The sequence below is a fragment of the Leishmania major genome, chromosome 23 (assembly GCF_000002725.2).
Source record: "Leishmania major strain Friedlin complete genome, chromosome 23".
NCBI classification, from domain to species: domain Eukaryota; phylum Euglenozoa; class Kinetoplastea; order Trypanosomatida; family Trypanosomatidae; genus Leishmania; species Leishmania major.
This window is the reverse complement of record NC_007264.2, coordinates 507,002-532,858: the sequence shown is the minus strand read 5'-3', so window position 1 is coordinate 532,858 and position 25,857 is coordinate 507,002. Positions and strand designations below refer to the sequence as shown.

The 25,857-nt window shown below is 59.6% G+C and overlaps 8 protein-coding genes across 8 annotated transcripts; all 8 read left to right on the top strand.

The window, feature by feature from the left end:
• Window positions 1-1,623: 1,623 nt before the first annotated feature.
• Window positions 1,624-3,717, top strand: LMJF_23_1110 (hypothetical protein; the record flags this gene model as incomplete). Its single annotated transcript, XM_001683401.1, has 1 exon — window positions 1,624-3,717. The coding sequence occupies one exon, from the start codon at window positions 1,624-1,626 to the stop codon at window positions 3,715-3,717; it is 2,094 nt and encodes a 697-aa protein (XP_001683453.1).
• A 5,117-nt stretch (window positions 3,718-8,834) lies between these two features.
• Window positions 8,835-10,298, top strand: LMJF_23_1100 (conserved hypothetical protein; the record flags this gene model as incomplete). The annotated part of the gene is made up of 1 exon (XM_001683400.1): window positions 8,835-10,298. The coding sequence occupies one exon, from the start codon at window positions 8,835-8,837 to the stop codon at window positions 10,296-10,298; it is 1,464 nt and encodes a 487-aa protein (XP_001683452.1).
• Window positions 10,299-11,755: 1,457 nt separating this feature from the next.
• LMJF_23_1090 (conserved hypothetical protein) lies at window positions 11,756-13,774 on the top strand (the record flags this gene model as incomplete). The annotated part of the gene is made up of 1 exon (XM_001683399.1): window positions 11,756-13,774. One exon carries the CDS (start codon window positions 11,756-11,758, stop codon window positions 13,772-13,774), a length of 2,019 nt encoding a protein of 672 aa, XP_001683451.1.
• Window positions 13,775-14,577: 803 nt separating this feature from the next.
• On the top strand, window positions 14,578-16,032 carry LMJF_23_1065 (conserved hypothetical protein; the record flags this gene model as incomplete). The annotated part of the gene is made up of 1 exon (XM_001683398.1): window positions 14,578-16,032. The coding sequence occupies one exon, from the start codon at window positions 14,578-14,580 to the stop codon at window positions 16,030-16,032; it is 1,455 nt and encodes a 484-aa protein (XP_001683450.1).
• Window positions 16,033-16,819: 787 nt separating this feature from the next.
• Window positions 16,820-17,875, top strand: LMJF_23_1055 (conserved hypothetical protein; the record flags this gene model as incomplete). Its single annotated transcript, XM_001683397.1, has 1 exon — window positions 16,820-17,875. One exon carries the CDS (start codon window positions 16,820-16,822, stop codon window positions 17,873-17,875), a length of 1,056 nt encoding a protein of 351 aa, XP_001683449.1.
• A 727-nt stretch (window positions 17,876-18,602) lies between these two features.
• LMJF_23_1045 (conserved hypothetical protein) lies at window positions 18,603-19,952 on the top strand (the record flags this gene model as incomplete). Its single annotated transcript, XM_001683396.1, has 1 exon — window positions 18,603-19,952. One exon carries the CDS (start codon window positions 18,603-18,605, stop codon window positions 19,950-19,952), a length of 1,350 nt encoding a protein of 449 aa, XP_001683448.1.
• A 666-nt stretch (window positions 19,953-20,618) lies between these two features.
• LMJF_23_1035 (hypothetical protein) lies at window positions 20,619-22,706 on the top strand (the record flags this gene model as incomplete). The annotated part of the gene is made up of 1 exon (XM_001683395.1): window positions 20,619-22,706. One exon carries the CDS (start codon window positions 20,619-20,621, stop codon window positions 22,704-22,706), a length of 2,088 nt encoding a protein of 695 aa, XP_001683447.1.
• Window positions 22,707-24,031: 1,325 nt separating this feature from the next.
• LMJF_23_1025 (conserved hypothetical protein) lies at window positions 24,032-25,705 on the top strand (the record flags this gene model as incomplete). Its single annotated transcript, XM_001683394.1, has 1 exon — window positions 24,032-25,705. One exon carries the CDS (start codon window positions 24,032-24,034, stop codon window positions 25,703-25,705), a length of 1,674 nt encoding a protein of 557 aa, XP_001683446.1.
• Window positions 25,706-25,857: the final 152 nt, after the last annotated feature.

Below are 25,857 nucleotides of genomic sequence, written 5' to 3'. Positions count from 1 at the left end.
GGCCTGATGGCGAGGGACACGCCCCTCTCGGTGCGTGGTGTCTCAGGGCCCAGTGCCCCCACTCTGTGTGTGGGGAAGCCGCGCAGCCCCCATGTACGCCCCGCCAATGCCACACCACCTCTGGCGGTGGCAGGGGCAAGCACCTACGAGCTGGGGGGACGTCAGAGCGCTTCATCGCCACGGATATCGGCGGTCGGGTCCTGGACGGCGGTGCGTCGGAGCGGCCTGCGACAGCGCACGCGTCTGTGCCACACATGTGGGTGGGCAGCGTGTCAGCGTGACTCGAGCTATCCCGCGCCGGGCCGTCGCACTGCCTGCTGCTGGGGAGCCTGTGCCATCGCGAGGGATGCACCAGGGGTGGCAACCGGCACGATGGGAGCGACTGTGATGCGACCTGGGAGGCGGGTGGGCGGGGTGCGAGGCAGCGCGTGTGTACCGCTACTTTGCACCACGCGATGGGCCTGTGGCAGGCCGAAGGGTCGAGTTTAGCGTATTTTTTACATGAAAACGAATCGATTGAAAAGTAGAGGCGAACAAAAAAATTGCAGCGGTGGTGGAGGCATCGTCACAGGATACATGAAAGAACAGAAAACGTGTATACAGTTGAGATGCGGAGAAGGTTACGTGCGCAACTGATTCTTGCCGGCTGGTTTCTCTCCTTGTGTCGTTACGCCGCGTTTGTTCTCATTACAGTGCTTCTTCTCCCTTCTCTGCTCCCCCTCCTTTGGAGGCGATCCCGCCTCTCCTTCCGCGCACCTGTCGCTGTGTGGAAAGCAGCGCATTGTTCATTCGGTTTGTATATGTTTTTGTTTTTCTGGTTAGCCTCGTCCTCATATCTCCACATCCACCGTTCGATCGTTGCGAGCCGTCATCATCACCCCTTCCTCTCTCATCGCGTTCTGTGGCTGATCTGTTTGGCTCACCTGAAAGACCCAATGGGAAGCGGCGCGCTTGCCTGCTGTTCTCTCTTCTTTTCGCTCAAGCCCCTCCCCTACGGCACCTCCTCGCTAGGGTAACTTGACGTTGCGCGTATTGCCAGTGTGTTGTCGTAGCCCTGGCCTTCCGTTTGTTTCTTCGTTTCTCTTTTTGCGTGCTAGTTGTTGTCTTCCGTGTGAGTGTGTGAGCGCAGGAGTGCAACGTCTCTTCACACCTCGCGGAGCCTGCTGTAGCTCTCGCTTTTTCCCCCTCCACTGGGTGCCCTCCTTCGACACACATCCTCCTTTTCGTCTGCGTGGGCGTTCTCGTGTTCGCCGCTTCACTGGCGCAGGGAGCGCTGATTCACCGTTTTGCTGTTTGCTTGTCGCTCCTTCTCTCCATCCGCAGCTTCGGATCGGGGCGTTCGTCATGAGCTCCAGCGGCGCGCCTTCGACCTTATTGGGGTCGTCGCCGTCCAAGAATGCAACGCGGCATCAGCAGCGACAGAGCCGCCTCTGGATTGCTCTACTGAGTGTGTTGCTCCTTGTAGTTGTGGTCTTGTGCCGCACCGGAATCTCGTCCTCAGTAGGCTGGGGAGGAGGTAATGCCGCTCGCGGGAGTATCACAGAGGCAGCATGTGGAGCACACGCTGCTCTAGGAGTCGACGAGAGCAGCTTTACTGAGACGCCTGTGGATAGCACTGTGCTGATGCTGTACTCGCCGAACGATGCTGATGAGCGGTTCTGCTACAGCGACGCGACGGCCGGGGGCGGCGGCGTGGAGCGGGAGTTCCTGCGCGTGGCGGCGTCGTACGTGGCGTCGCCGCACGAGGGGCCGAGGAGCGCGTACTACGACTTCTTCGCTGCGCACAACGCGACGCTGTGGACCGTGGACAGCGCGACGCGCGTTGCGACGCCGATGCAGCTGGACGTTGTGTACACGTTCGTGAACCCGAGGGCGCCGTCGTTCTGGCGCAACCTTGAGGCGCGGCACGTGCGGTTCGAGCAGCGGCGGTACCGCGACTGGGAGGAGCTGCGGTACTCGCTGCGGTCGCTGCGCGAGTTCGTGCTTGCGAGCGACGCGCTTGCGCAGTACCACCACCGCCACGCTGCGGACGTGCGGCGGCTGGGCGAGCTTGGGTACCAGGTGAACATGAGCGACGCTGGAGCGGCGGATGGTGTTGTGTCGCTGGTGCGGCGCGTGTACCTTGTGTTGTCTGACAAGGACCAGGTGCCTGCGTGGCTTGACACGGAGAGGTTCCCGGAGCTGCGCGTGGTGATGCATGCGGATATGTTCAGCGCTGAGGAGGCAGCGTGGGTGCTGCCGACGCTGAACTCGAACGTGATAGAGTCCGGGCTGCATCGCATTCCGGGCATCTCGCGCTTTTTTTTCTACTTCAACAATGATATGATAGTTGGTCGCCAGTTGTCGTTCTTCGACCTGTTCCGCCCTCTGTCGCCGCCGCGCCAGATGTTGGAGATGGCCCACCTGCAGCAGGCAAATGTTGCGTGTGACAGGAGGACAGCTCAGCCGTACAGTGACGAGAAACGAGTCCCGCTTCTATTTGAGACTATCTTTAACAGTGACGGCTATGTGCGACCCCCATCCAGGTCAACTCTGGCAGGCATAGGAGCGTGGCTCGTTCCCCAGTCGTGGTGCGCCGAGCTGGAGGATAAGCTGCCTACAGGGAGGCTGGTGGACCGAACGCTGCGCTCCTTGTGCAGACCAGCGCAGTTTTCCAAGCCTGAGCTGAATAGCAATAATGTCCTGAACCGCCTCGCTCGCTATTACATTCAGGAAGAGCTGCCCGGGATCGTTCCGTCGGTGGAGTACGCTCATATGCCTCGTGTGGTTGATCGCGAAGTGCTACAGACGATGTTGGACGACCCCATAAATGGCTTCGCCGAGACGGTAAAGGAGATGCGCAGAGCGTATCTACGCAGCATGAACAACTTTTCCCCCACTCACATCTACGAGCCGTTTGCCTTGGCGATGCGCCGTGCACGTACGGCGGCGCTTTGGTGCCAGAGTGACGAGCGATGTGTTGCCTCGCTGCGACACATGCGTCCCCTCACGACCCGTAAGTGGCGGCGGAGGCGCAATACCTCCTGCCCTGGTCACCCGCTCGAGGGAGGCAGCCAAGCGATACGGCTGCAGCACAGCGATATGCTCGCGCGCTGGAGCTCCTACGAGGAAAAATGGCTGCGCAGGATTGCCACTGTGCCGGCATCGCTGACGAAGACGGCGCATAACCGCCTCTTTCGCCGCAGTGGCAGCGTGCAGCGAACAGTCACCTCCGTGTTGGCGTCAGCGCCGCAACGACTCTACAAGCCGTCTCAGGTGGTGCGCACGCTCTTATCAGAGAGAACCGCAAGCGCACCCCAGAAGGTGAGCCGCGAAATGATCAGTGGCTGCCGGAATCGCGGTTCTGTAGACGCGTCACGGGTGGAGTCTTTGGTGCTGGATGTACATCACCACGTCTCCACGACTGACCTGACGTTTCGATTCTTTATTGTGGAGGACTTTCAGCGCCTTGCGATCATTCTCTCTCGTCTGGAGCACTTCGCTAACAATGAGGCAAATGGGTCTGCGCCGACGGCTTGGCGCGCGTCGATGTCGCCGCTGTTTATCACCGTGAACGACGACCTTGATAGTGAGGTGATGAATAAGCAGCTGCGCACGAGCCGCCTAATGGGGTGGAATGAGTCTCATCTCACCCAGGCAGCCTTTCATCGCTTGCTGTGGCTCTGCTCCCACCTGGCTCCTCAGGCACCATGGGAGCGCTGGCTGGACCCTGCGTAGCTCCTCTGCATGTAGGTTGCCGTCGTCCGCTGTCCATTATGTTGTGTGTGTGTGTGTGTGTGCGTCTGTATCGCTTGGGCGTTGTTCTCTATGTTTGGTCAGCCTTTGTTTGCACATGTATTCGCTTTCCTGTGCCGCTCTCTCACGAGCAGGCCGGTGCGTGTGCACGCCTTCCTGTGCAAGTACGTATAGGTTACATGTCATGCATATACGTACCTCTCTTCCAGCTAAGAGCCCCTCTGGTATTGCGGTTTCCTCCTCTTTTTCATTTTCGCCTTTTGCCTTTTCCATTGCCCGTTGTCCATGACGCGTGTCGTTGCGTTGCCTCCCCTGTGTCTTGCGCAAGCATTCTATTATTTTCTTCGCCGTTTGCTCTTGCGTCTTCTTCACTGTGTTTTGTCTGCCGCGCGGCGCTTCGGAAAGATCTATCGATTCGCCGTCTGCCCGCTTTTTTCTCCACGCGTTGCAGTCTTCATGTGTGCATGTGTGTGTGTGTGTGCTCGTTTATCTGTGTGTATGCGTGTTGTCGTCGTGTCTTCTCTAATGTTGCTGTCGCTGCGTACCGTCACTATCACTGTCTGGTGGACATCACTATCCTCCCCTCACTCCTTTCGTTCTTTTTTTTTTACTATTGCAAAACTGTATTTTTGTCCTTTTCAGAGACGCGGTAATACCCTGCCTTGCCCCCTCTTCCTCTGTCTCCGTCTCTGTGTCTCTGTCCTCTTCCTTTCCCTCCCTCTCTCTCTCTCTCTCTCGATTTCTCCTTTTCAAGGTCTTCTTCAGCGCGGCTTTCTATCGCTGCCACTGACATAAAAGGCGAAAGAAGGCAACCACTATTTTCGACCCCCAGCAAACCATCCCAGTCTCCTCGTTGTGCCCCCCTCCCCTCCCTCCACCTTTTCTTTCTCCATCGGAAGAGAGAGAGGGCGAGATGGAATAGCGATGTGGCTGCTGTACCTGCTGGGCGGCACCTTCCGTGCCACCCCACCCCGCCCCTCCGCTATGGTGCCTGCTGCAAGGGCGGAAACGGGAAACAGAGCTCAGATGAAAAAAAATCAGAGATCGAGCAATATGGCAATGTAACGAAAAACAGACAACAACTGCTGGTCTCCGCCGCGCTGCACAGGGCATATTGCACACCCGGCAAGCATTTCGACTCCTCCTCCTAGCGCAGTGACGCGTCTATGCACCGGTGTGCACCAGCTCTGGTGTCTCAGCTGCTCTTCCCTTTGCCCTGCTTCAGGGTTGCCTTCTTTTTTTTTTCGTTTGCCCCTCTGCGGTCTGCGAGTCTATCTACCCGTCTTTCTTCCGACAACTTCTCTCACCTAATGATCGTTTCGCGTAGGCAGACACACGCGCGACATCTAGCACTTGAGGGTACAAGCGGAAAGGAGTCAAACCCCGAGGAGGAAGGTGAAAAGCAGCACCAAACTCATGCGTAACGGTACACTTACCGCCTTGTCTTTGCAGACGTACACCGGCTCTGCTACATGTGGGATCAGAATCCAGGAGTGGGCCTAGTCGCGGACATACGCACACGCGTACGTAGGCTGACTCATCAATATACTCGTGGAAGAGTGCAGGGTCAGCTGTTCTGCGTCCACTTTTACTTGGTCTCCGATCTCCTATTGGATCGCCTCCTCTCTCTGTCCTTTTCTCTGCAGTACTTATCGATTTACTGGCAGGCGGGGAACGAGTAATACATGCGCTTGGTCTTGTATTAACTGCTGCGAGGGATGCTTGTTCAGGCGTCGGGGCGGGTCCGTCCACACGTGCTGGCATGCCGAGCCTTTTGTTGTCCTCTGCGTGGTGGCATCTGTGCTGACGTGGGGGCTTCCTAATGCCGCTCTCACCGCTGGTGCGGCGTCACTCCATCTCGTTTCTTTACTTTTCGGAGCTCCACTCAGCAACGCTTGCGGTGCTCGCACGCAGGACGCTATCGTACGTCGTTTTCTAGTGGCAGCTGCCCACACCTGTGGCGCACCTGCCCCGGCGAACGGGGCACGCGCCGGTGCGCGACTTGCAGTGTTGGGGTAGATGTGTCAGGCGAAAGGAAGAGGGATGGTGACAGTGAGACACCGTTGGAGGACGGCACGCGCGGCGCTGTGGTTCACCGCAACCCCCAAATCCGAGCCGATCACGGCGGTGGAGCTGCATCCCTCGACATTGGTAGCAGCGCGTTGTGACCCGCATGCACGGCTGGACAGAAACGTGCGAGAGCGGAGGCCCAAGGTGCCGCTGGAGGATGTGCTGCGTGCGCCGCTCAACTGCTCTTCGGTGTACAAGGTCTGCTGCGCAGCAAGGGATCACGAAGAGTACCACCTGTGGCCGGCGGGCGACTCGCTGTTGAACACGTACACCGCTCTCGCTCGGGGCGAGGCAGTGACGTGTGTACCTCACTGGAAGCGCGAGTACGAGGACGGCCGACACCCCGCGGACTGCGTCGCAGGGGCGGGGAGGCAGGCTAGCGATGTGCTTATTCGGGTGCACGACGGCGCCAGTCGACAGGAGCTGTGCCGCTCTTCGCCCAAGTTCTCGGGTTCCCTGATCGTGCTCCATCGCATGAGTACCTCTGCTCACACAACGGCGGCGGCGAAGGGGGCCGCGCCACTTCGGTGTGTGTGTGTGTGTGGGGGGGGTGAATACCGCAGCCGACCTTGTGCTGTTCCTCGCTGGGATCTCAGCCGCTTCCATCGGCATCAGCACCGAGGTCAAGTTCCCGAACGTGTCCTTCATGAACAGTAGCGTACTTACGCTGGCAACGCACATGTGCGGGGATGATCTGAGAGCCCCCCTTCACGTCGGCCTGCTGCCACGGCGTTTTCGAGTACCTGATGGACCACACGGGTACCTAGCAGCGACGCGGGTGGGCGGGTGACGGGTGTGGACCGCTATTTCTACACGCCCTTCTGGCAGCGGGGGTACTCCGAACTGTCAGGTAACTCTCGCGGCCCTTGCAGCATCGTGCCTCACTACATGGCAGGCGAGGCGGTGTGTGAGCACACATTGGACAACACGGAGCGCTTGCTTGCAAAACAGCTCAGCGACTGCCGCCGCGCATGCACCGGCGCGTCGCTTCGGGCCCACCAAGGATGGCGATAGCGGCGCCGCACCGGGGAAGGGGGAAGGGGGGAGGGGGCAGCTACAGAAAGGACTGCTTCAAAGAAATGCGCATGATCGGGAGCCACGCGGGCACGCGCGGCGCCATGCTGCCTCTCTCCGACACCTCGACCCTCTTCAATGACCTGCGCGTGAAGCTGCGCTTCTCCGAGGGCCCCCTCAACACACTCCTCATACTTACAGACCATGGAGGCCACATGGGCCACCACTACAAGTATACCCACGCTGGAGAATGTGAGCAGGGCGCCGCGCCGTTGCCATGGCGGTGACACCAGAGGTCCTGCACCGTATCGGTAACGCCAAGAGCCGTTCTACCAGGATTTCTCTGTTGAGCTTTCAGTGCCGGTCGAAGCAATTATCGACATCGCTGGACGTGTACCCAGCCCTGGTAGGCCTGTGAAATGCGAGCTTGGCGGTATATGCGAAATTTAACGATCCTTGCGTTGTGCGCGCAGCCTGCTTGTTCGACCTCTGCGAAGAGGCGCTCTCGGCGTTTGTGCACAAGAGCTCTCAGCTACCCCGACTTCCGTGAAGCATCCGTGCCCGCGAGACTACTGCGCCGCTCCGCAACACTAGACGACGGCGCACGCTTTCTCTCTTGGAGCCTGCCTGCGTGTGTGTATACTATATATATATATGTATGTATGTGCATATATCTATTCGACGAACTCCTCACATTCGTGGTGTTTCCCGTATTGCCAACGTGCGTTTGCACGTTCGGAAGGCTCTACGCTTACGATGCAAGACCCGCGTGCTCGTGTGTCCCTGTGCGCGTGTACGTGTGTCCATCATCGACGGGTTTTGCATTTGAGCTTTCTCGCCGGGTTTGTTTAACGATGCTCTCTTCCTCCGTGGAGGAACTCTTCACCTCCCGGCCTTCACGGGCGTATGTGCGACGGCAGTTGTGGGTGGTGCCGCGACATTTAGACGCAACGAGGAGTCTTTCTTGCATCTCTCTCATCTGTTTGAATCGGCTTCTGTAGATTCTTTTTGGTCGGTTTCTCGCGTGCTCTTCGTTCATGCTGTTTTTTTTGTGCTCAAGCGACAGCTTCCGTAGCAGGAGCAGCAGAGCAGCGGCAACACATACCCGATCAGCTCTTCGTTTGACAGGAGATGAGGCAATTATATGTGTGGCGGCAACAGCCGACGTTCTGCTTGCTTGTTTCTCCCGTTTCCGCCTACGCGTCTGGACGTCCTTCCCCATCTCTTTCTCTGAGTTCTCTCCCACTACCCTGTATGAGTATGCTTGTCTCTTTCTTTCTCTCGCTTTCTGTTGCACTGGGCAACCCATTCACGCAAACTACGCAGTCTTGTGTGAGTGTGTGTCTGGTAAAATGAAACGACTGAGGACCAGGGGCGCGCACTGCTGCTCCCGCGCTTCGCATCCGCTCATACGGCGGCACTGGTGCTGCTAACTCTCCTCCTCTTCCCCTTCGTCTCTCCTCTTCTCTCTGGTTCCTGCTCCCACTATTCAGCTTTTAATATATATTTTCTTGTAGTTGGCTTTCTGTCCTCTGCTGCATTTTCTCACATTTGGCGTGCAAGGGTCCACATACGTGTGTGTGTGTGTGCGTCTGTACGTGGTGAGGCGGGTCCATCACACCGATCAATCTTCCTTGTTGCGCTCCACTGCGTCCACTCTGGGGGGGGTGCTCACCCCAAACGCACGCCGCGTACTGCCACGTTGCCGCACTGCTGCCCTCCTATACCTTTTCTATCTCCATCTTATCGCGCAGGGTCGCAGATTTATAGACGTATATAGAGTCCTTCGTTTACACACGCGTACATATATATATATATGTTCACTCCTCGCTCTTCCTTGTTTGGCTTCTTGACACATCCTCCTTCCACAGCCTTCCCCGTGCTGCAGCACTGCCCATCTCGTGGACCCTTTTGTTTCTCCCCCTTCCCCCTTTTCGCGCGCGCGTGTGTATGTTTCTCCGTCTTGTACTTCAAGCGATCTTCTCCCTCGTCTGACACCTTCGCGACACCGGCCGATGCTCTCTCAAAGCAGCGGGACACCCTTCACGGGTGAGATTCCGGACAAGGAAACCCTTCACGAGGTGATGCGCTACATGCCGTACAACCGACGCACCCTGACAGCCATGCGGTGCGTCTCGCGACCGTTTCGCAGCGCTGTGCAGAGCCCGCAGAGCCCATGGGCACCACACAAGGAAATCATGGTCTCCCGCTACGGTCAGTGCATCATCTTCAACGCCCAGGAAGACGAACAGGGACGCAGCAACTACTCCCTGTACTCTATCTCTTCTATCGGTCGCAAGTTCCGCACCCACAGCGCTAAGCTGCTGGGCCGCTATCATGCCCTAGTCGCCAATGGGCTGTCGCGCCTCGTGCTGCATCACGCTCCCGTGGAGAACTCTTTCTTCGAGCCCCTTGGCGCGTTGACAAACTTGAGGGAGCTGGAGCTGGTCTCCTGCCGCGGCGTCACGTCCGTCGGGGATGCCAGTCGCATCAAAAGCCTCGAATCTCTCACGATCGTCTTCTGCCCTGTGGAGCCGGACGGAGTCTCGGGGCTGCACCTCTCGAACCTCAAGAAGTTGACACTGCGGTCCTGCAGCAAGCTCTCCAACCTGAACGCGATTGACTCCGAGACATGTGCCTCATTGGTGGATGTGCACGTGGAAAGCTGCGGTGTATACGATGACACATCTTCCGCCTTTTTTAGTGACCTCAGCTCCAACTTGCGCACTCTCGATCTCACCGCGACCTTCATTGACACTGCCCTCACGCAGATACCTAAAGAGGCGCTGGAGTCGCTGACGACGTTGCTCATGTCCGAGACGCCGCTCCACTCGATGACGTTGAATACACTTACGACGTCGTTGGGTAAGAACCTGGAGCACTTGTCGCTGGACGGCTGTGAGGAAATCGCCGACCTGTCCGCGCTGGGAAGCCTGAAGAAACTCCGCTTCCTCGATGTGTCGCGGCTGAACGTACTGCAGGACATCGAGTGCGTGGCGCAGTGCACCCAACTCGAAATGTTCCGCTGCGCCGCGACCGACCTCAACAACATCACGTTTCTCAAAAATATGGAACACCTGCGCGTTCTCGACGCGACGAACACGGCGCTCACGGACTACACCTTGATTCACCTGGAAGAGTCGCCAGAGCTCGATACGGTGGTGCTCACTGGGTGTCTGTACATCTCTAGCATCAACGCCTTTCATCAGTGCCCGAAAATACGCCGCATCCTGTGTGGGCGCACGGCTGTGACCAACGAGGGTGTGGAGATGCTGACGGAGTGCGCTACGCTGGAGGAGCTTGATCTGAAGATGACGAATGTGACAGACGTGAATCGGCTGGCCGACTGCCCGTCTCTCAAGGTCATCAACGTGTGCGGGTCCATCATGATGCAGGACGCGATTCAGCGGCTGTTGGATAAGCCATCCGTGGAGGTCATCTGCGACTCCTTTGAAGAGGGTGACTATATGGACTGCTAGGGTGTCTGTATGGTGTGTGTGTGTGTGTGTGTGCGTTGTTGTTGTAGTGCTGCTGCTGACGGCACCGTAGACGGGAGAGGTGGAACGGTTTAGGGTGGCTTTGGGGTATAGCGGTACCTGCGCGTAGACAGAAAAGATGTGCGTGTGTGACAGACCGCTTTTGCCTTCCCTTTTCCTTTGCTCCTTTGTCCATTGCCGTGCATACGTATCTGTATCTTATCTGTGCCCCCCCCCCCTCCCTCTCTCTTTCGTTGCGATGGTCTTGTTGTCTTATATTGCTTCCTCAGGGATGTCGTCGTTTGCTTGAGCGCGTGGGCACAGCTTTTGGGGTGGGCGGGAGACATGCACCCCATGCCTCTTGAATCGTGGCTGCAGGGGAGAAGCCAGCGAAAATCCAGAGAAGGGGATGCATAGGTCACGCCAAGCACTGGAAACGGGTGCGGCTGTCTTTGCTCATTGTTATTTCCCGTTGCATTCTCTCTTGCTTCGTGGTTTCTGGAAGGATGAGCATGGCTAGGCTGCATCACCTCTCTCCCCAGCCCCCCTCTTCTCCTTTGCACACCCCGCTCGCACGAGCACCCACGCGTGCCAGCTGATCCATTTGCCACGACTTCTGCTGCTGCTGCTCCATGGTGATTTTCCTTCGTTTCTCTCTCCGCGTCTCTCTCTCTCTCTCTCTTATCCCGTCGCTTTCTTCTTAATGTGCAGTCTGTCTGTACTTGTGTGTCCTTCAGGTAAGATGCGCGCTGTGGCTGCTGCGTCTTGTGTGTCTTGTGCCCTTCTTTGTGTCTGTGCCTGTATGTCTGCGTGTGTGCCCTTCTCTGGGATGTCCTAGCCAGTGGGCATGCTTCGACGGCGTGGCTTTCGTTCATGGGCAAGTCTTCATCAACCCCAAGACACCTGCTGCTTAACGAAGAAAACGAAGTGAAGATGGCGAGAGCGGACTCGCAAAGGTGGGGGAGGCGGGCTGCTTCTCTCCCACTGGCCAGCAGCAAGGGCTGCAAGGGTGCTCTCCCTCCTCTCTTACTTGTATTATGATTATATTTCTGGTCGCCGTCAAGAGCAGACGCGAGGGCATGGCGGTGCGTGTACCTCCTCCTGTCAACTCAGTGCGGATGCCCTGCACATCTCTCCTCCCACAAAGCGCTTCGCACGACTCCGTTGGAGGATCAACAAGAACGGGGGGGGGCGGCGCAGGATGGATTTTGTGCTGTGTATGCACGCGCTCTCGTATCTCGAAAGCACACCGCACTTGCACGCGTTCACTGGCTCGCTTTGTGTTTTCCCCTTCTTGAAACGCATTCCTATACTCACGCGCGCGCGTCACACGCACGTGTCAACGAAGCATTGCCCGAGCATAGCCAGAGAGACGGTGTTGCCGGGCCGCGCGAGTGTGCTGTCTTTCCTTCCTCCCCCGTTCTCGCAGTGCCGCTAGCTTCATTTGAGGGTTGCGCCTAATGTCGTCGGAAAAGTTGCAGCATGCAAGAAACGGGGCCGGTGGGGATCATGAGTCGCTCTCGCACGCACCCCTGCCCGAGTCGCCTTCTCAAGCGCCTGCATTGACCTCAACATCGCAGAGCGAAGCTGTCTCGACAGAGCACCTCGTCTGGGCATCTCTCATCAAGGAGCAGCATCGATACCTGCAGGCAGCCGTGCAGTCCGGTGTCAGTGGCAGTGGCACTGCGGTGACCGCCATGGGCGCTTTGTCTTGTCTTACTGCCTCCGCGCCGCCACCGTCGTACCGGGAGGAGTTGAAAGCGTGGCGGTGTACGCTGACAGGCGAGGCGGCCGCGCAGCGGCTCTCCGCCTATGCTGAGGCGATGCATCATCTCGCAACGCTGTACTGGAATCCATCTGCGACACCTCTGGCGGGGCACAGCGGTGGAGCGGATGACAGTGGCCGTGCAAGGGTCGAGCCTGGAGCGCACGGCGGCCGCGCAGGAGCGTTCGAATCCACCGCACCACGTCTTGGCGAAAAGCGCAAGCGAAGTAGCGACACGGCAGGCGGGGTACAAACGCCTCCCTCTGCTGTGGTGATAGGCGAGGCAATGCCAGCTACGGTAACTGCGACGATGTCCGACACCCATTCTCGTCACTACAGTGACCGCCTTGGCTACTGCCTGCAGAGCATCGCTTCCTACTACCTCGGCGAGGCAGAGACGGAGGGTTGCGGGGAGGGAACTGCAGACGGCGCGCCCCACGCCGCTGATTGCCGACCTTCGGCGGCTGCGCAGTCGCCCTCCCCGCCATGCTTCAGGGTGTGCGTCGAGCAGACGCGCTTCCGTCAACTACCTGGGGTGTTTGCACGAGTCGTGAAGCCGCTTCGCAGGCTCTTCTTTCAGCGATATGGTCGCATGGCGACGGAAGCGGAGGTGGGACAACTGATCAGCGTCTGCACACCATCCCGGGACGACAGCTGCAGCATTGCGCCAAAGAAGTCGAGGGCTGGCAGCTTCTCTTGCTCGTCCTCGAGTACTGACTCAAGTGGTGGGTCGACAACGGCGGTGTGTGCAGCGCGGCAGCTCATCGACGCGGATGTGGACGCACGCGCCATCGTGGAGGAGTCGACGTGGCGCCGAAGTGAGCACACGGCGTGGGCTACTGCGCTGCACTACACACGCGGTGCGCCTCACCCGACGCCGACGTCAGCGCCTGCACCGCTGTGGACTCTGGATGTTGGCTCATGCTACGGTCCCTTTTTCGGCACGATCTTGAGTCGTGCTGCGCCTCTTGCACCGGTACCTCTGCATGTAACGTCCATGGATCTTGCGCCCTATCAGGGAGCCGCGGGATGCGACACTGGCTCGAACGGTGTCCCATCACCGTGTGTGTGGCGGGCGGATTGGCTGCAGATGGAGTTTTTCGCTGAAGAGCCGGAGACGGACGAAGCGGTGCGCGGGTGCAGTACCGGTGTAGCATTCGGCACGGCGGAGGAGGGCCGTGTCCGCTATCAGCGGCAGCGCCCAGCCAGCAGCCTCGCAGACGGGGGTGGAAACTCCGGATTGCACCCCTGCGACTCACGTGAAGGCAGTGCGGGCAACGCGGCGCAACGCTCGCTTGCAGCGACGGCTGTGCGGCTAGAAAGCTACGACGCCGTTTTCTTCTGTCTTCTCCTTTCCTACATCCCCACCCCGCGCTTGCGTTTCTTGGCGTGCATCCATGCTTTCCTGGCGCTCAAGGAAGGCGGGCTGCTTGTTATTGTGAGCACGCGCACGCAGGGTCCGCGGCGTCGCAACTGGATGAGCGAATGGACGGCGTGCTTGGCCTCGATCGGGTTTCAGCGCGTGCAGCAGAGCATTCAGGAGAAGCTTGTGGGCATGTCCTTTGCAAAGGTGTCGCCCTCTGCAGAGGTTCGGCGGAGCTGGGCGACGGCGGAGGGTCGTGCTGCGTGGATCGAGTCCCTAATGACGTCCTCGGCGGCCCTGGAAGGACTGCGTATCACCGCAGACGACGCGAGGAGCTGTGCTGATATCTAAGGAGGGAGGAGGGGGGAGGGAGGCTGCATGAAGATGGCGCGGGAGAAGGCGACGTCGTGGTTTCTTCTCTTCACCTTCTGCGTATGTACCCACAGGGGAACAGGGCGCGCGCGTGCACACCTCTGCCCACTCGCCTGCGAATGAGCACCGACGCCTCCAGTCGGAACGCCGTTTCTCTGTTCTGCCTTTCTCCCGTTTTATCTTCCCCGGCCTTGTCCTTTGGGTCTTCACTCCCTCCCACGATCCTCCAGAGCACTTTGTGGGGCCGACATCGGGTGAGGTAACGTGGTGTGCGAGACTCGGAGCAGCGCCTTTTCGGCCCCGGAAGAGGGTCGGTGCCTTCGACTGTTTTTTTTTTTTTTGCGTTGTACCTATGTACGGGTATACACAATCGAAGTTATCATCGCCCGCTTAAGTCACACACATGCACACACACACACACACACACGCCTTTATGTGAGATACTCTGCTTCTTCTGTCTCGCGTGCATTCACACGCTGGTGTGGGGGCTGAGTGGGGAGGACTGTGGCTGGCGAAGCTCATCAAAGCCGTGGCGTGCATATCCTTTCCTCCGCGGTGCTGGCTTTTGCACCACCCCGATACCGTCCATGCACTCATCTCCCCTTCTCTCTTCCCCATGGTCATTCCTCGCCCCTTTTAAGTACTTTCGGGTTTGCATTTCTTTTTTTTGTTGTTCTGCGCCTCCATCATATCACCTTATCTCTTGCACATCGCCAGACACGCAGTGAGTACTCGAGTGCCGTAGTTGTGTAGCGTGCGGTGTGTCAGTGTCGCTGAGTGTTATGTGCTCGCGAGTCTGTGCCTGCCTTCGCTTGTGTTTTTCCCACCCCTCCTCCTCCTTCCCTTCTCCCCTTTGCAACCTTCTGGTGGCCCTCATGGTGGAGTTGCACATCTTCGACTTCGACGGCACGATCTTCTTCTCTCCGGTGGCCGACCCGAATGCGCTTGCCGCCGCCCTTGTCACCTCGGGCGATCTCGGCGCCGAGGATGCAGCCGCCGCAGCAAAAAGGCTGCACGGCGAACTACGCTGCCCCGTGTCCTCCGGCGGCCTAGGGTGGTATCAGAGTCTTTCGACGCTGTCGCCACCGGCAGTGCCGGAGCGGCCGGCTGAGGCGACGTGGTTTGTGGAGCCCATTCTTGCACACATGCGCGCCATTGTCAAGACCCGCAACTCTTTGACGAAGGAGCGCCGCCCCAACGTCGGCACACAACCAGCGGCCGCGACGGTGGACATGCCACTCATCTATGTGCTCACTGGCCGGGACGTGAAGTACTACGACCGAATCTGGACGCTGCTGCAGCAGGCTGGACTCGACAAGGAGGTGGAGGACGTCTTGCTGAAGCCGAGTGAGACGGCCGGCACCGTCAAGTACAAACTGAACCGATTTTTCTCCTTGATTCAGTACCACCGACCGGCGCGCGTCTTCTACTATGAAGACCGTGTCGAGCAGGGTAGGGTGCTGCTGGAGGGGATGCGGGCGCTGGAGGAGGTACTGTACAGGGACGTCGGCGACAAGCACAACGGCACCACCAGCGGAGGTAACGGCTACTGGAAGGCAGATCGCGTCGGTGTCGTGACGTTCGACGTCACGGGCGGCGCTGCAGAGGACACCAGCACGACGACACCTCCGCCGCTAACATCCTTGAACACTCCGCAACCCGCGGTAGTGCCGTGCGCCGAACGCGACGGGGCCACCTGCCAAGGCACAGACGGCAGACACGCACACCTGTCGCCGATAGCTTCATCTCTGCGCACTAGCCCGTATTCCCTGCTTCGCGACGCGTGCTACCCAGTGGACCGGCGCGTCCTCTTCGGCTCATCTTCTCCGACAGACACCCTTCCGGAGGCGAAGGTCTCGGCGGCGCTGGACCAAGCAGAGCGACAGGCGCGGCAGTGGGTCGAGAGAACGGTTCAGTTCTACAACTCAAAGAGCGCCTGTCAGGACCGGGGTCGTGGACAGGGTAGACGACCGGTGGTCCGTGGAAAGCAGAGCTCGGCCGCCATCACCACCACTGCTTCCGGGTCCAAGGCCGATACGGCAGCGGTCTGCGACGCACGTGCCTTGCGCGCTGCCGTCTCCTTTGCTGTCCCTCCCCCGTTTGTGTTCGTGATGGTGCTCGTGCCTCCTGCCTTGCGTGGCCGCAGCACGAGCATTCTGAGCGGGGAGCAGCTTGTGGCCGTGCTGCGCACACTGGAGGAGGAGAAGCGGGCGTCAGACAAGGCGACGGCGGCTTAGGCGCACCTCAGCATACGTGTCACGTACCACGCCGAGCGAGGGTGAGCGGGTCACAGCGATACTCGCAAAGCAGGCGCACAGCTGCACACACACACTCAGAGAAAAAGACGAGCACACAGGGATTCAGATGTGCAGACGCGCATGCGTGCATACATCACCGCGGCGCACGGGAATAGGCGAACCGCAAAAGAAAGTCGACCGAGCTACCTAGCGCTACCGTCTCGGCGAATGCCGTGTGTGTGCTGGCTTTTTCGCGCCTGAATGCACGCCGAGCCCCCACCGTTCTTGGTCAGCTCTCCTCTCCATCGACCGCTGCCATCACTTTCTCTCACTCTGCGCACCTTCCACTCATTTTGTGTTGACCCCCTTTTTTTTCTGCCCTTCCCCCCGCTCACACTGTCACTGCAACCGTGTGGCACGGTCAGGTGTTGTTTTGCATCAACATTTGGGCCAAGGCTGTGGGTTGCGGTCGGCCGCTCCACCTGAAAGGGCCACACACCCACACCCACACCTCGCTCTCACATCCATACGCGCACTGCCACAACGTCGAGCTCCCCAGGTCTCAGCAGTCGCGAAAGCGATGCGCTCGGCGAAAGTACCGCTGTCGGTTGCGGTGACCACGAAGGGCGTGCACTATGTTGTTTCCGCCGTGAACAGCTGTGCCAGCTATGAAACATACCGTCGCCATTACGAACATCTGGCGCAGGGCTCATCTTCCCCTTTTGCATCCGCGCCTGTCTTCCGCCTTACCTCGCTACTGCCTGCCGACTGGTCCGCTCTGCTGCGGATGAGCCGCCGCCTCACCCATCCAGGCGCAAGCTTTAACTTCTCCTCCCCTGGGGACACAGCAGAGCTCTGCTCAACGACGGCAGACACGCACGCCAGCGCTGATGAGCCCGCAGCCAACAACAACCACGCATACTGGCACATTGTGGAGCGGGTGCCCGGCGACTTCACCCCGAACAACATGATCTACCACCAGCTGCAGCGCTACCACCTCGCTCCTGCGCCATCGACCACGGCCGCGGAGGCGGGCGAAGGCGGAGCGGTGCCTGATGTCTTTACGGCCCTTGTCAGGGCTCTGCAACAGAAGCCTGCGCAGTCGCCGGAGGAGGCGTCGGCGGGGCTGTTGACCGCTGAAGACACAGCACTCGCTGCCGCCACAACAGCGGAGAAGTTGCAGCGGGACCGGTTGGCATCCAAGCCAGATGCACAGGCGCATGCCGCTGAGAACCTCCGTCAGATGCATGCCTACGCGGCCGCCTCAGTCGCAAACACCACCCCTTCCACCATTATTCCCGAAATCAAAGACGGGTATCGCTTCACTTTCTATCCCTTCTCCATTTCGGCTGCCGTGAGCATCCCGTATTGTTCCCAGCACTTCTGCGTGCTCGTGAACCTGAAGCCCATCGCGCCGAACCATCTCATGGTGGTGCCCATCCGCTGCATTAGCACGATACACGGACTCACAGAGGAGGAGGTAGACGACTGGGGCCGCGTGATGCAGTGCACTATTCAGGTCCTTGAGCATCTGCGTCGTCAGCGCTACAGTGAAGGCGGTGCTGCTTCCTCCGCCACCCCTGCTGTACCGCCTGTCGGGAACTACAGCATTGCTGTGCAGCAAGGCTCGCTGGCGGGGCAGACGGTGGAACATCTGCACGTGCATGTCATCCCCTTCGACCCCCAAGGGAGGCTGGCAGGGGAGCCGGAGGCGGACGAGGCGGAGCAGCGGCGACGTCCGCCTCGGACACCGGCTGCCATGCAGGCAGAGACGGATGCACTGCGTCCCCTGTTTGCCCAGTACACCGCAGCCGCCGATTCCTCGTCGACGGCCGGCTTGTGACGCATCTGAGGAACGTCTGTGTGGCGCGTGTATCTTGTACTGCTTCTCTGTGTGCGTCACTTTTTCTGCTCACTTCGCAACATGTGGAGTGCTGACACACAGGCAGATGAGCACGAAGAACCCTCTCCCCGCCGTAAACACAACAACAGCGACCGACACTCCATCCGAAGGCACTCGCGTTGCGCGATCGCACGTCCAGGCAGGTCCCCCCTCTTTTCACACGTGTGTGTTTAGATGGGGCACTTGGCCAGCAGCGCTGCTGGCCATTGCTGCTTTTCGCTCCTCCCCCTTTCCCGCTTTCCATTTCACTCCCTCTCCCTCCCTTCCTGCCATGCGCGGCGCACTTCTTCCCCTCGCTTTGTGGCTCTCCTTGGCTTGCTCTAATACATCACCTCGTCCGCCACCTCTTTTTTCGTCCTTCTTGCTCTCGCTGCACGCGTGCGTGCGTGCGCCCTGCTCGCCTCATGGCCTTCTTATGGTGGCGCACTGAGCAGGGTGGGTGGGAGGGGGGACGGTGCGCTGTCCTGTTCGCTGGTCAACGAGGGGAGGGGGGTGGTGATAAGAGTGCTCTCACGGGCGCTTCTTCACACGCCTCCTTTCTCTACCACCTTCCCTTCGCCTCTTCGTATGGGCTCTTTTCTCCTTCGCTGTCTCCTCGTGCCGTGCGCGCCGGCTCCGCCCTTCCTCTCTCTCATCATTCTTCTCTCACGTGCCTCATGATTCCGTGATGCAACCCATCCCCATTGCGCACATCAAGAAGGTACTCCGTAAGGAGCAGCTGCTCCGCCTGCGGAGGTGGGCCAAGTCGGAGCCAGCGCAGGTGACTGCTGCGTCGCAACAGATTTGCGATCATGTCTACGAATACATTCTCGCGCGCTACCGGCCGAGCGCGACCTCTGCCGCTCGCGGAACGTCGTCGTCGTCCTTGAGGGTGGCAGAGAGCCAGGGTGCACCGCTGCCCGCTCGACTTTCTCCACCGCCGCTGCTCGTGCTGGCGTATCTGCCGCTGTACTTCGAAGTGGATCCTGTGCCGCTCATGCAACGTTTATGGCCAATCGCGCATGAGCAGAACATTCACATCTTGACCCCTGTCGTGCTCCCAGAAACGATGACTGCCTTGTCGACGGCCGGGGCTGCGGCTGTGCTTTCTGTGGAGCTGACACCACAACCAGCGTCATCATCAGTTATGTCGGATCTCTTACCGCCACAACATCCCGCGCCGCGCACTCTCAAGAGTGCGATGGTCTTCGTCGAAGTGCTGGATGAACGTGACCTTAACACAGCCTTTGCCCCACAAGGTGCGTACAACATCCGCGAGTTTAAGGCCTCTCTCTTGGAGCCCTGGCTACTTGGGCCTTCACGTCCGTCCGCTATCGGCATGTCAGCCCCCCTGCATTCGCCATCCACTTTGGAAGGAGTTAAGGGCGATGACGAGGACGACCACGCCATGCTCGCCAGCTGCCATGGCCATCATCGTCACATGGTTCTCTGCGATGCATACGCACGTCTGTTCCCAGAGCCCCACGCGGCTGGGTATCGGCCATCGGGCCTTCTCGAGTACCGCGATGACAGTGAGGACCCGAGCACCCGTCTGAGCCCCGCCGTTGACGAGGGAGCCGCGCACGCCTTAGGCAGCCTTGACGACGTGTCTATGCTCGTACTCGCACCTGGCGTGCTCTTTGACGTGCGGACCGGTTCCCGCCTCGGCAAGGGCGGCGGCTTCTACGACCGCTTTCTCGACTACCACGGCAGTGTTCATCGCTGTAGGCTCCCCGCTGACTCCGTCCCATCCCGTGTTGGAGGTCAGGCAGAGGGGGATGCGGCACGGAGTGTGGGAGTCGCAGTGGACGCACCCCCTCTCGCCGCCTCCGGCGTGCCTGTTCCGCAGTGGGATGTCATGGCCCTTGCCTTCGATGATCAGGTCCTGCGTTCTTCTACGACGGGTACGTCTGCACGGGCCATCGGTGTCTCCGATACCTCCATGCCGTCGCGCATTCCTGCCGACACGTACGATCAACCCGTGCATTTTGTCGTCTCGCCGAGCGGCGGCGTAGAGCAGGTGTGGCAGTACCAGTGAGAGGCGGCCTGTCCAACTGTTCCGCCGATGCGGGTCGACCTGTTCGGGGATGTGTGAAACGGTGCCCATCACCGCTACCAAAGCAGCAGGAACATCCTCATCAGCTAACAGCAAGCGGTCAACCATGCACACTTCCGCGCTCACTTCACATCACAGCTAGACCCTGCATGAGCACGCACATGCATGTGTACGAGAAGGCCAAAGAGGAACCAGCAGCGACACTACGCAACACTGCACAAACACATGAAGTGTGGTAAAAGGCGACTGCCTTTCGCGCTCAGGAGAGAGCTGTGCGCTTGTTTCGCGTGTGCGTGAACCGCGCTAGGCACGTGTGTGTATGTGTGCTTGTGTGTCTTTGCGTCCCCACTTTCTCTTGCTTTAGGGTTGTTGACGCGCAGCCGATGAAGACGGTATCTTACACATGTTTTCATGCTTTCTTGTCGTGTTTGTTTTCGTTCCGTGCAAACGCTGCTCGACACAATGTCTCCACCTCTCTTTTAGGTGCACACACTGACACATCTTTACACCACACACACACGCGCACACACACACAAGTGCACGAGGGAAGGGAAGTATGCACAACGCCACGGTCAAGACCACCACCGCCGTTTGCTTCCCCGTGCCTTCTTCAGAGAAGCGCCACCCGTGTGTTTCCGAGGGTATCGAATGAGCGCAGACGCCCATCACGCCGTGCGGCGTCTCTATGTCCAGTTGCTGCACGCGCAGCACGGCGCGCATGACGTCATGGAAGAGGAAGAGCCTGGTCCGCTCCCGTCAGGCTCCACCAGCGTCCCCACTAACCGTAGCCCGCTCTCAACCACCACCTTCCTGGAGCGTAACGGTACACCAGAGAAAACAGCGCCGGCTCCGAGTCCAAGCTCCCCGGCTGCTGTGGCCGTTGCTTCATACGCGCCTCCCGCACCCTCCCGACATCAACCAGGGCCAGCAGCCTCGCCAGCGGCAACGGCGCGCTTCGCATCGAGAGTCGCCTCGGGGTTCTCAAATGCGCGGTCATCACACCTTGGGTGGCTGAAGGGATGGTGGCGGCGGCGGTGTCACCGGTACTCGAAATCGCCTTCCACAGCTGTCGGCAGTGCGGCGTTAGGGGGCGAGGAGGTGACATCCACTGTGGAGGTTCGACAATGGACGATGCGTCTAGGGCGCACACTGCGCCAGCGAAGCTTCCAGGTGGAGGAGCAACTGCGGGAGATGCTGGCAGAGCACTTGCGGCAGTGCTTAAAGGCAGGCGCGATATCGGCACTCACAGCACCATCGGAGCAAGGCACACCGGCGAGATTCAGTGCGCCTTTGCTGCCTTCGTTCCTGCGCGTCCTGTCCACCGGCTATGCCGTAACCATCTCAGTGCAAAACGCCAGCGGGACTGAGGACGGAGTGCGCGCCCAGGAAGCGCACGATGCCGGTCAGAATCCGTTTTTCAGTGGCCTGGGAAAAGAGGCGTCCAGCAAGGATGACACCAGCCGCGATGCGGACAATCCACGGCAGCGCGGGGATGCGCATGAGGAGAGTGCAAGGGAGGCAGACCCCAAATCGCCGGACATCCAGGCAGCGCCTCCGCGACCACCCGCCTCGAAGCTAGTGGCAACCACTGCGTCAGCAGCTGCGACTTCAGCACCCAAGGCTGCACCGTCAAGGAAGCCATCCTTTCAGGCACAGCTAAAGGCGTGTCAGGCAGACCTTTCTCAGGGCTGGCAGTCCGCCGGTATGCCGAGCAATCCACTCGTGCCAGTGCGCACGGCTGCTCTGTGCAGCCGACTGAATGCGCACCAAACGGATGCGGCTGGTGCTACGGCCAACACTGATGCTCTCGCCAATGTCTCATCCACCACGTACCTCACCCAAGAACAAGAGAATAGCGACACGCCTGCCGCAGCACGGCCACCAGCGTGCACGCTGTGGGAGTACCTGCCCATCTCCTCGTCCTTGCACATCAGCATGAGCCCGGCAATCGAAAAGGACGGAAAACCTGTGACGGCGCCCGCTGCCTTTCAATCGACAACTTCGCAGTCGCCCATGGACAAGCTCAGGGTGGCGTTGTGTCGAAGTGCGCGCAAGCCTGCGCTTGGGATACCACAAGCGCGAAGCAATGCCGCAGAGGCGGACAAGCGAGCGGCTGCTCCGAAGACTGCAGCGCATGATCCTATCGCACTGACGACCGACGGCCACTGGCACAGACTCCAAGCGCAAATGCGGGCAGCGCAAGATGTCTCCCGGATTCTGCTGGAGGATGCGGCCTCATATTATCAAGACGGCCGGCTAAAGAACGGCGGCACCACAACGCCAGCCGCTGCGGTGTCACCCTCCAGGCAACCGCCGCCACTGAGCGCTTACGCACCATTTTCGCACGCTCTGTTGCCTGGAGCCTCCGAGGCGGAGGACTCGGCGACAGTGGTGGTTATGGTGTGCTACACCGCAGCCCCACACGATCTGGATGCTGTGAGCTGGAGCACGGGTGCGTGTACTGGAGACACGCCGGCCGAAACTTCGCCCTCAGTGTCACTGCAGCCGACGTGGGTGCTGTGCTTCGAGGTGGACGCCTTGCACGAGGCGTGGCTGCGGCGGACGCTACTGGAAGTGGCGTCAAGAGAGGCGACGTCATCACCTGAATCAGTCGCTGCAGCCAGTACTTCTCCCCTTCTGACACCAACGCACGACAGGCTTGACACGACTGTGTCATTGACAGCGCTAAGGGCCAATGTGCTGGCGTCTCTGCAGTCGATGTACGCCTGCAACTGATTTCGGAGCATCGTAAGCAACCCGGCTTTGATCAGCGATAAATTTGTGCGGTGCACATTATTCTTGCCGCGCATGATGTGCTCACGCACGCTGCCGCACCACTCAATTGTGCCAGCCTTCGTTTTGTCCTCTCTTGCCTGCTCCGCTTCCGGCCCTTTCTTTATTCTGGTTGCGCGTGTGCTCCGCTTGTTACATGCACGCGTGGGCACCTGTATGCCGACCCGTGTCCCTGAGTCTTTGTGCTTGGTGTATGTGTGTGTGTGTGTGTGTGCCATCCCTGATGGATGAGCGGCGCTAGGGTAACACGTTACTCAGCTTGTCATCTTCCTGCCTCGGACGCTCTGTAGCCTCAAAGGCGGTCCGATCTGCACGACGAAGAAGGGCCAATGCCTGCATGCCTGCGATTGCAGTGCACCGTCAGTATCGCACGAGCACACAGTCGCAGGCACGGTCATAAGGCATTGGTCAGCGATGACAAAACCAACAAAACAGAAACAGCACCACTTGCCACATCGCATCTCCATCATCTCCACTCTCCACTTCCCCACTCCTCCTGTCGCTGGGACGGACTGCTGTGGGGGGTTCTGGGCGCTGCCGAGGCGCTCGCTGGCCTCTGGATCTGGGCAAGTGCTCCTCTGTGTGATGCACGCTGTCTGATGCACCCAGGAAGAGATATCCGGCGTGACGGCGCAGCGCTAGGCCGCCTTTTCATTCCTTGTTTTTTTCCTAATACACGCTCGATTTGTGTTTACGTATCACTGGCGTGTCTTTTCACGGCCTCCCCACTTTTGACACCCATGCCAACCGTTGCTTCTCTCTGCTACCCTCACCGCCACCCACCCCACACCCAAACACACACCCACACGCCGGTGTTTATTCGCGATGACTACGAGCTTCATTGCCCCCTCTCCCTCTTCTCTCGCAAGGTTCCGTGACGGTCTCTCTACTCGCACGCGCGCACGTTCTCGCAGACCTCTTTTCTCTCTCGCTGGCGCCCAGCTACGCACACTTGCTCCCTCACTCACGCGTGGACGCTCGTCCCCGCCTTTCTCGCCTTCTTTGAGCGCCGCAGCCAAGCTGTCGTAGCGGCTGTGGCTTTGAGGGACACTGGGGTGGTGTGCGTGCGTAGGTCATTACCACTCTGAGTCGAAGCTGCGACGTGTTCGACTTGGGCGCACACCAAACAGCAAGAGCGGAACACGAAGACTGGCGCAGCCGACAGACATGCAGCTTCCCGCATAATCACTCCATCTTTCTTTACTTACCCATTGAAGAGAAATCCTGCCACCCTCATCGACACGATTCGCAGTCTTCGACAGCGAAAGATGCCACGTCCAGCGGCCCACACGTCGGCTAAGGGGCGTCAGAACTTACGGCAGCACTACTACGCCACCTCGGAGCAAGAGGCGGGGCTGGCACACTTGTGGCACATGCAGCGGCTGGCCGCGGTACGTCTAAGTCCCTCCCACACGATTCAGGATGCGCCTGACGTAGATTTTCAGCAACCAGGTGACCCCACCACGGACCACTACAGACAGCTCTACGCCGACCGCTACGCCCAGCAAGTGCGGCACGATGAGGCTCAAATCTATGCTCAGAATGTGAAGATACTGCATCAGCTTCTCCTCGCCAGTGACGACATGGCGCGCAAAGGACGCAATATGAACCTCGTCCCGACCTCTGCGCAGGTCTGCCGCTTCGACAACATCGAGAAACAGACGGAGCACCGTTTGCGCCATCGCCAGATGCGGCAGCGGCAAATCGCGCAAGAAAATGAGAGGCTTCTCTTGCATCTCATTTCCGTGTCGCCAAGCCTGCGCACCGCCAAGGAGCTCGACACATGGTACACCACGGTTCACAAGAAGCGCGTGCAGCAGCTCTCGCGATTTAAGCCGGCTGAGCAGTTTGCCGGTGAGCGAGTACTAAAGGCAGCCACGAGAAAACGGCTCTCCCACGGCTGTCGGTACGGTGCTGTGGCGGCACCGTACCCGATGACCCCGGAGCTTGCTACAGCCCCTCCACTGCTGCGTGGACACCCTTATCCGCCGCTCTCGATCGCCGAAGCGTCGCGCACCGCTCCAGCCTCGCTGCTGCCGGCCGTGCGCACCACGTCCTACGGAGGTGTGCCGCTTGTGCTGGAGGATTCCATAGGAAGCCTTGGCGGTGCAGATGACTGCAGCGGCGACGCCACAGCAGCGGGGTACGCGGCTGACCTGCATTATTCCCCGAAGCGGCTGCGAGGTACGCCTCGCCCCGACTGGCAGCCCATCTCTGCCACGGACATTCCTTTGTTGCATTACGCAGCCGACCTGCAACTGCGCCGCGAGGGCGGCGGTGGCACCTCGACACGCGCGAGGGGAAGCGGTCGCGCTTTTTCTGCGTCTTACCAGCGACGAGGGATGTATGATCCAGTGCATGACACTCACAGAGAGTTGAACGCCTCGGGCCCGCAAGGCCACACGACCGCATCTTCCACTGTGCTCCGCGTTACGCCAAGCGAAGAAGGCGGCGTAACTCAGATTTGGCGTCACGCGCTGCAGCGACGTCATGACCGAGTCGTAGCAGCCCAAACCGACACCAACCCATACGCGGCGCAACCAGGGCGGCCCTTCGCGCCCGCATTGCAGACGCGATATGAGGCATCCGCAGACGGTGGCTGGAAAGCCAATGACGGCTGCTTCGTGCAGCGTTGCCTTCCTCCACAGGGGCCGGGAGGAGCACCACCTCTTCCCCTGCCACAGACAGTCCCAGCAGCCCAACCTGGAAGACGCCTCGTTCCTGCGGCCCCATCCGAGCCGTTTAGCAGCGGCTATCGACGCAGGCGATTCAGTTCACCAGACAGCGCCTCTCCAGCACCGGTGCCAATCCAGCGGAGCGGATCGATAACAACGGCTCGAGCCACCACCTCAAGCCAAGCCGACAGAACAACAGCGGCGGAGACGGCGGAAGCGTCGCCATGGCGTTTGGGGTCGAGCAGGGGTGCATATGCACCCATTTGATAGCGACGCAGAGCGCATCGGTGCAGAAGAGCAGCCTTCGTAAGTCCTCATGAGCACGCATAGGTGTCTCTCAAAGTCCGCGTCGGTCACCGGCACAGCGCATCCTCCCATCTATTTCGGCGTCATCTTGTGATCCTCCAGCTGACTCAGGG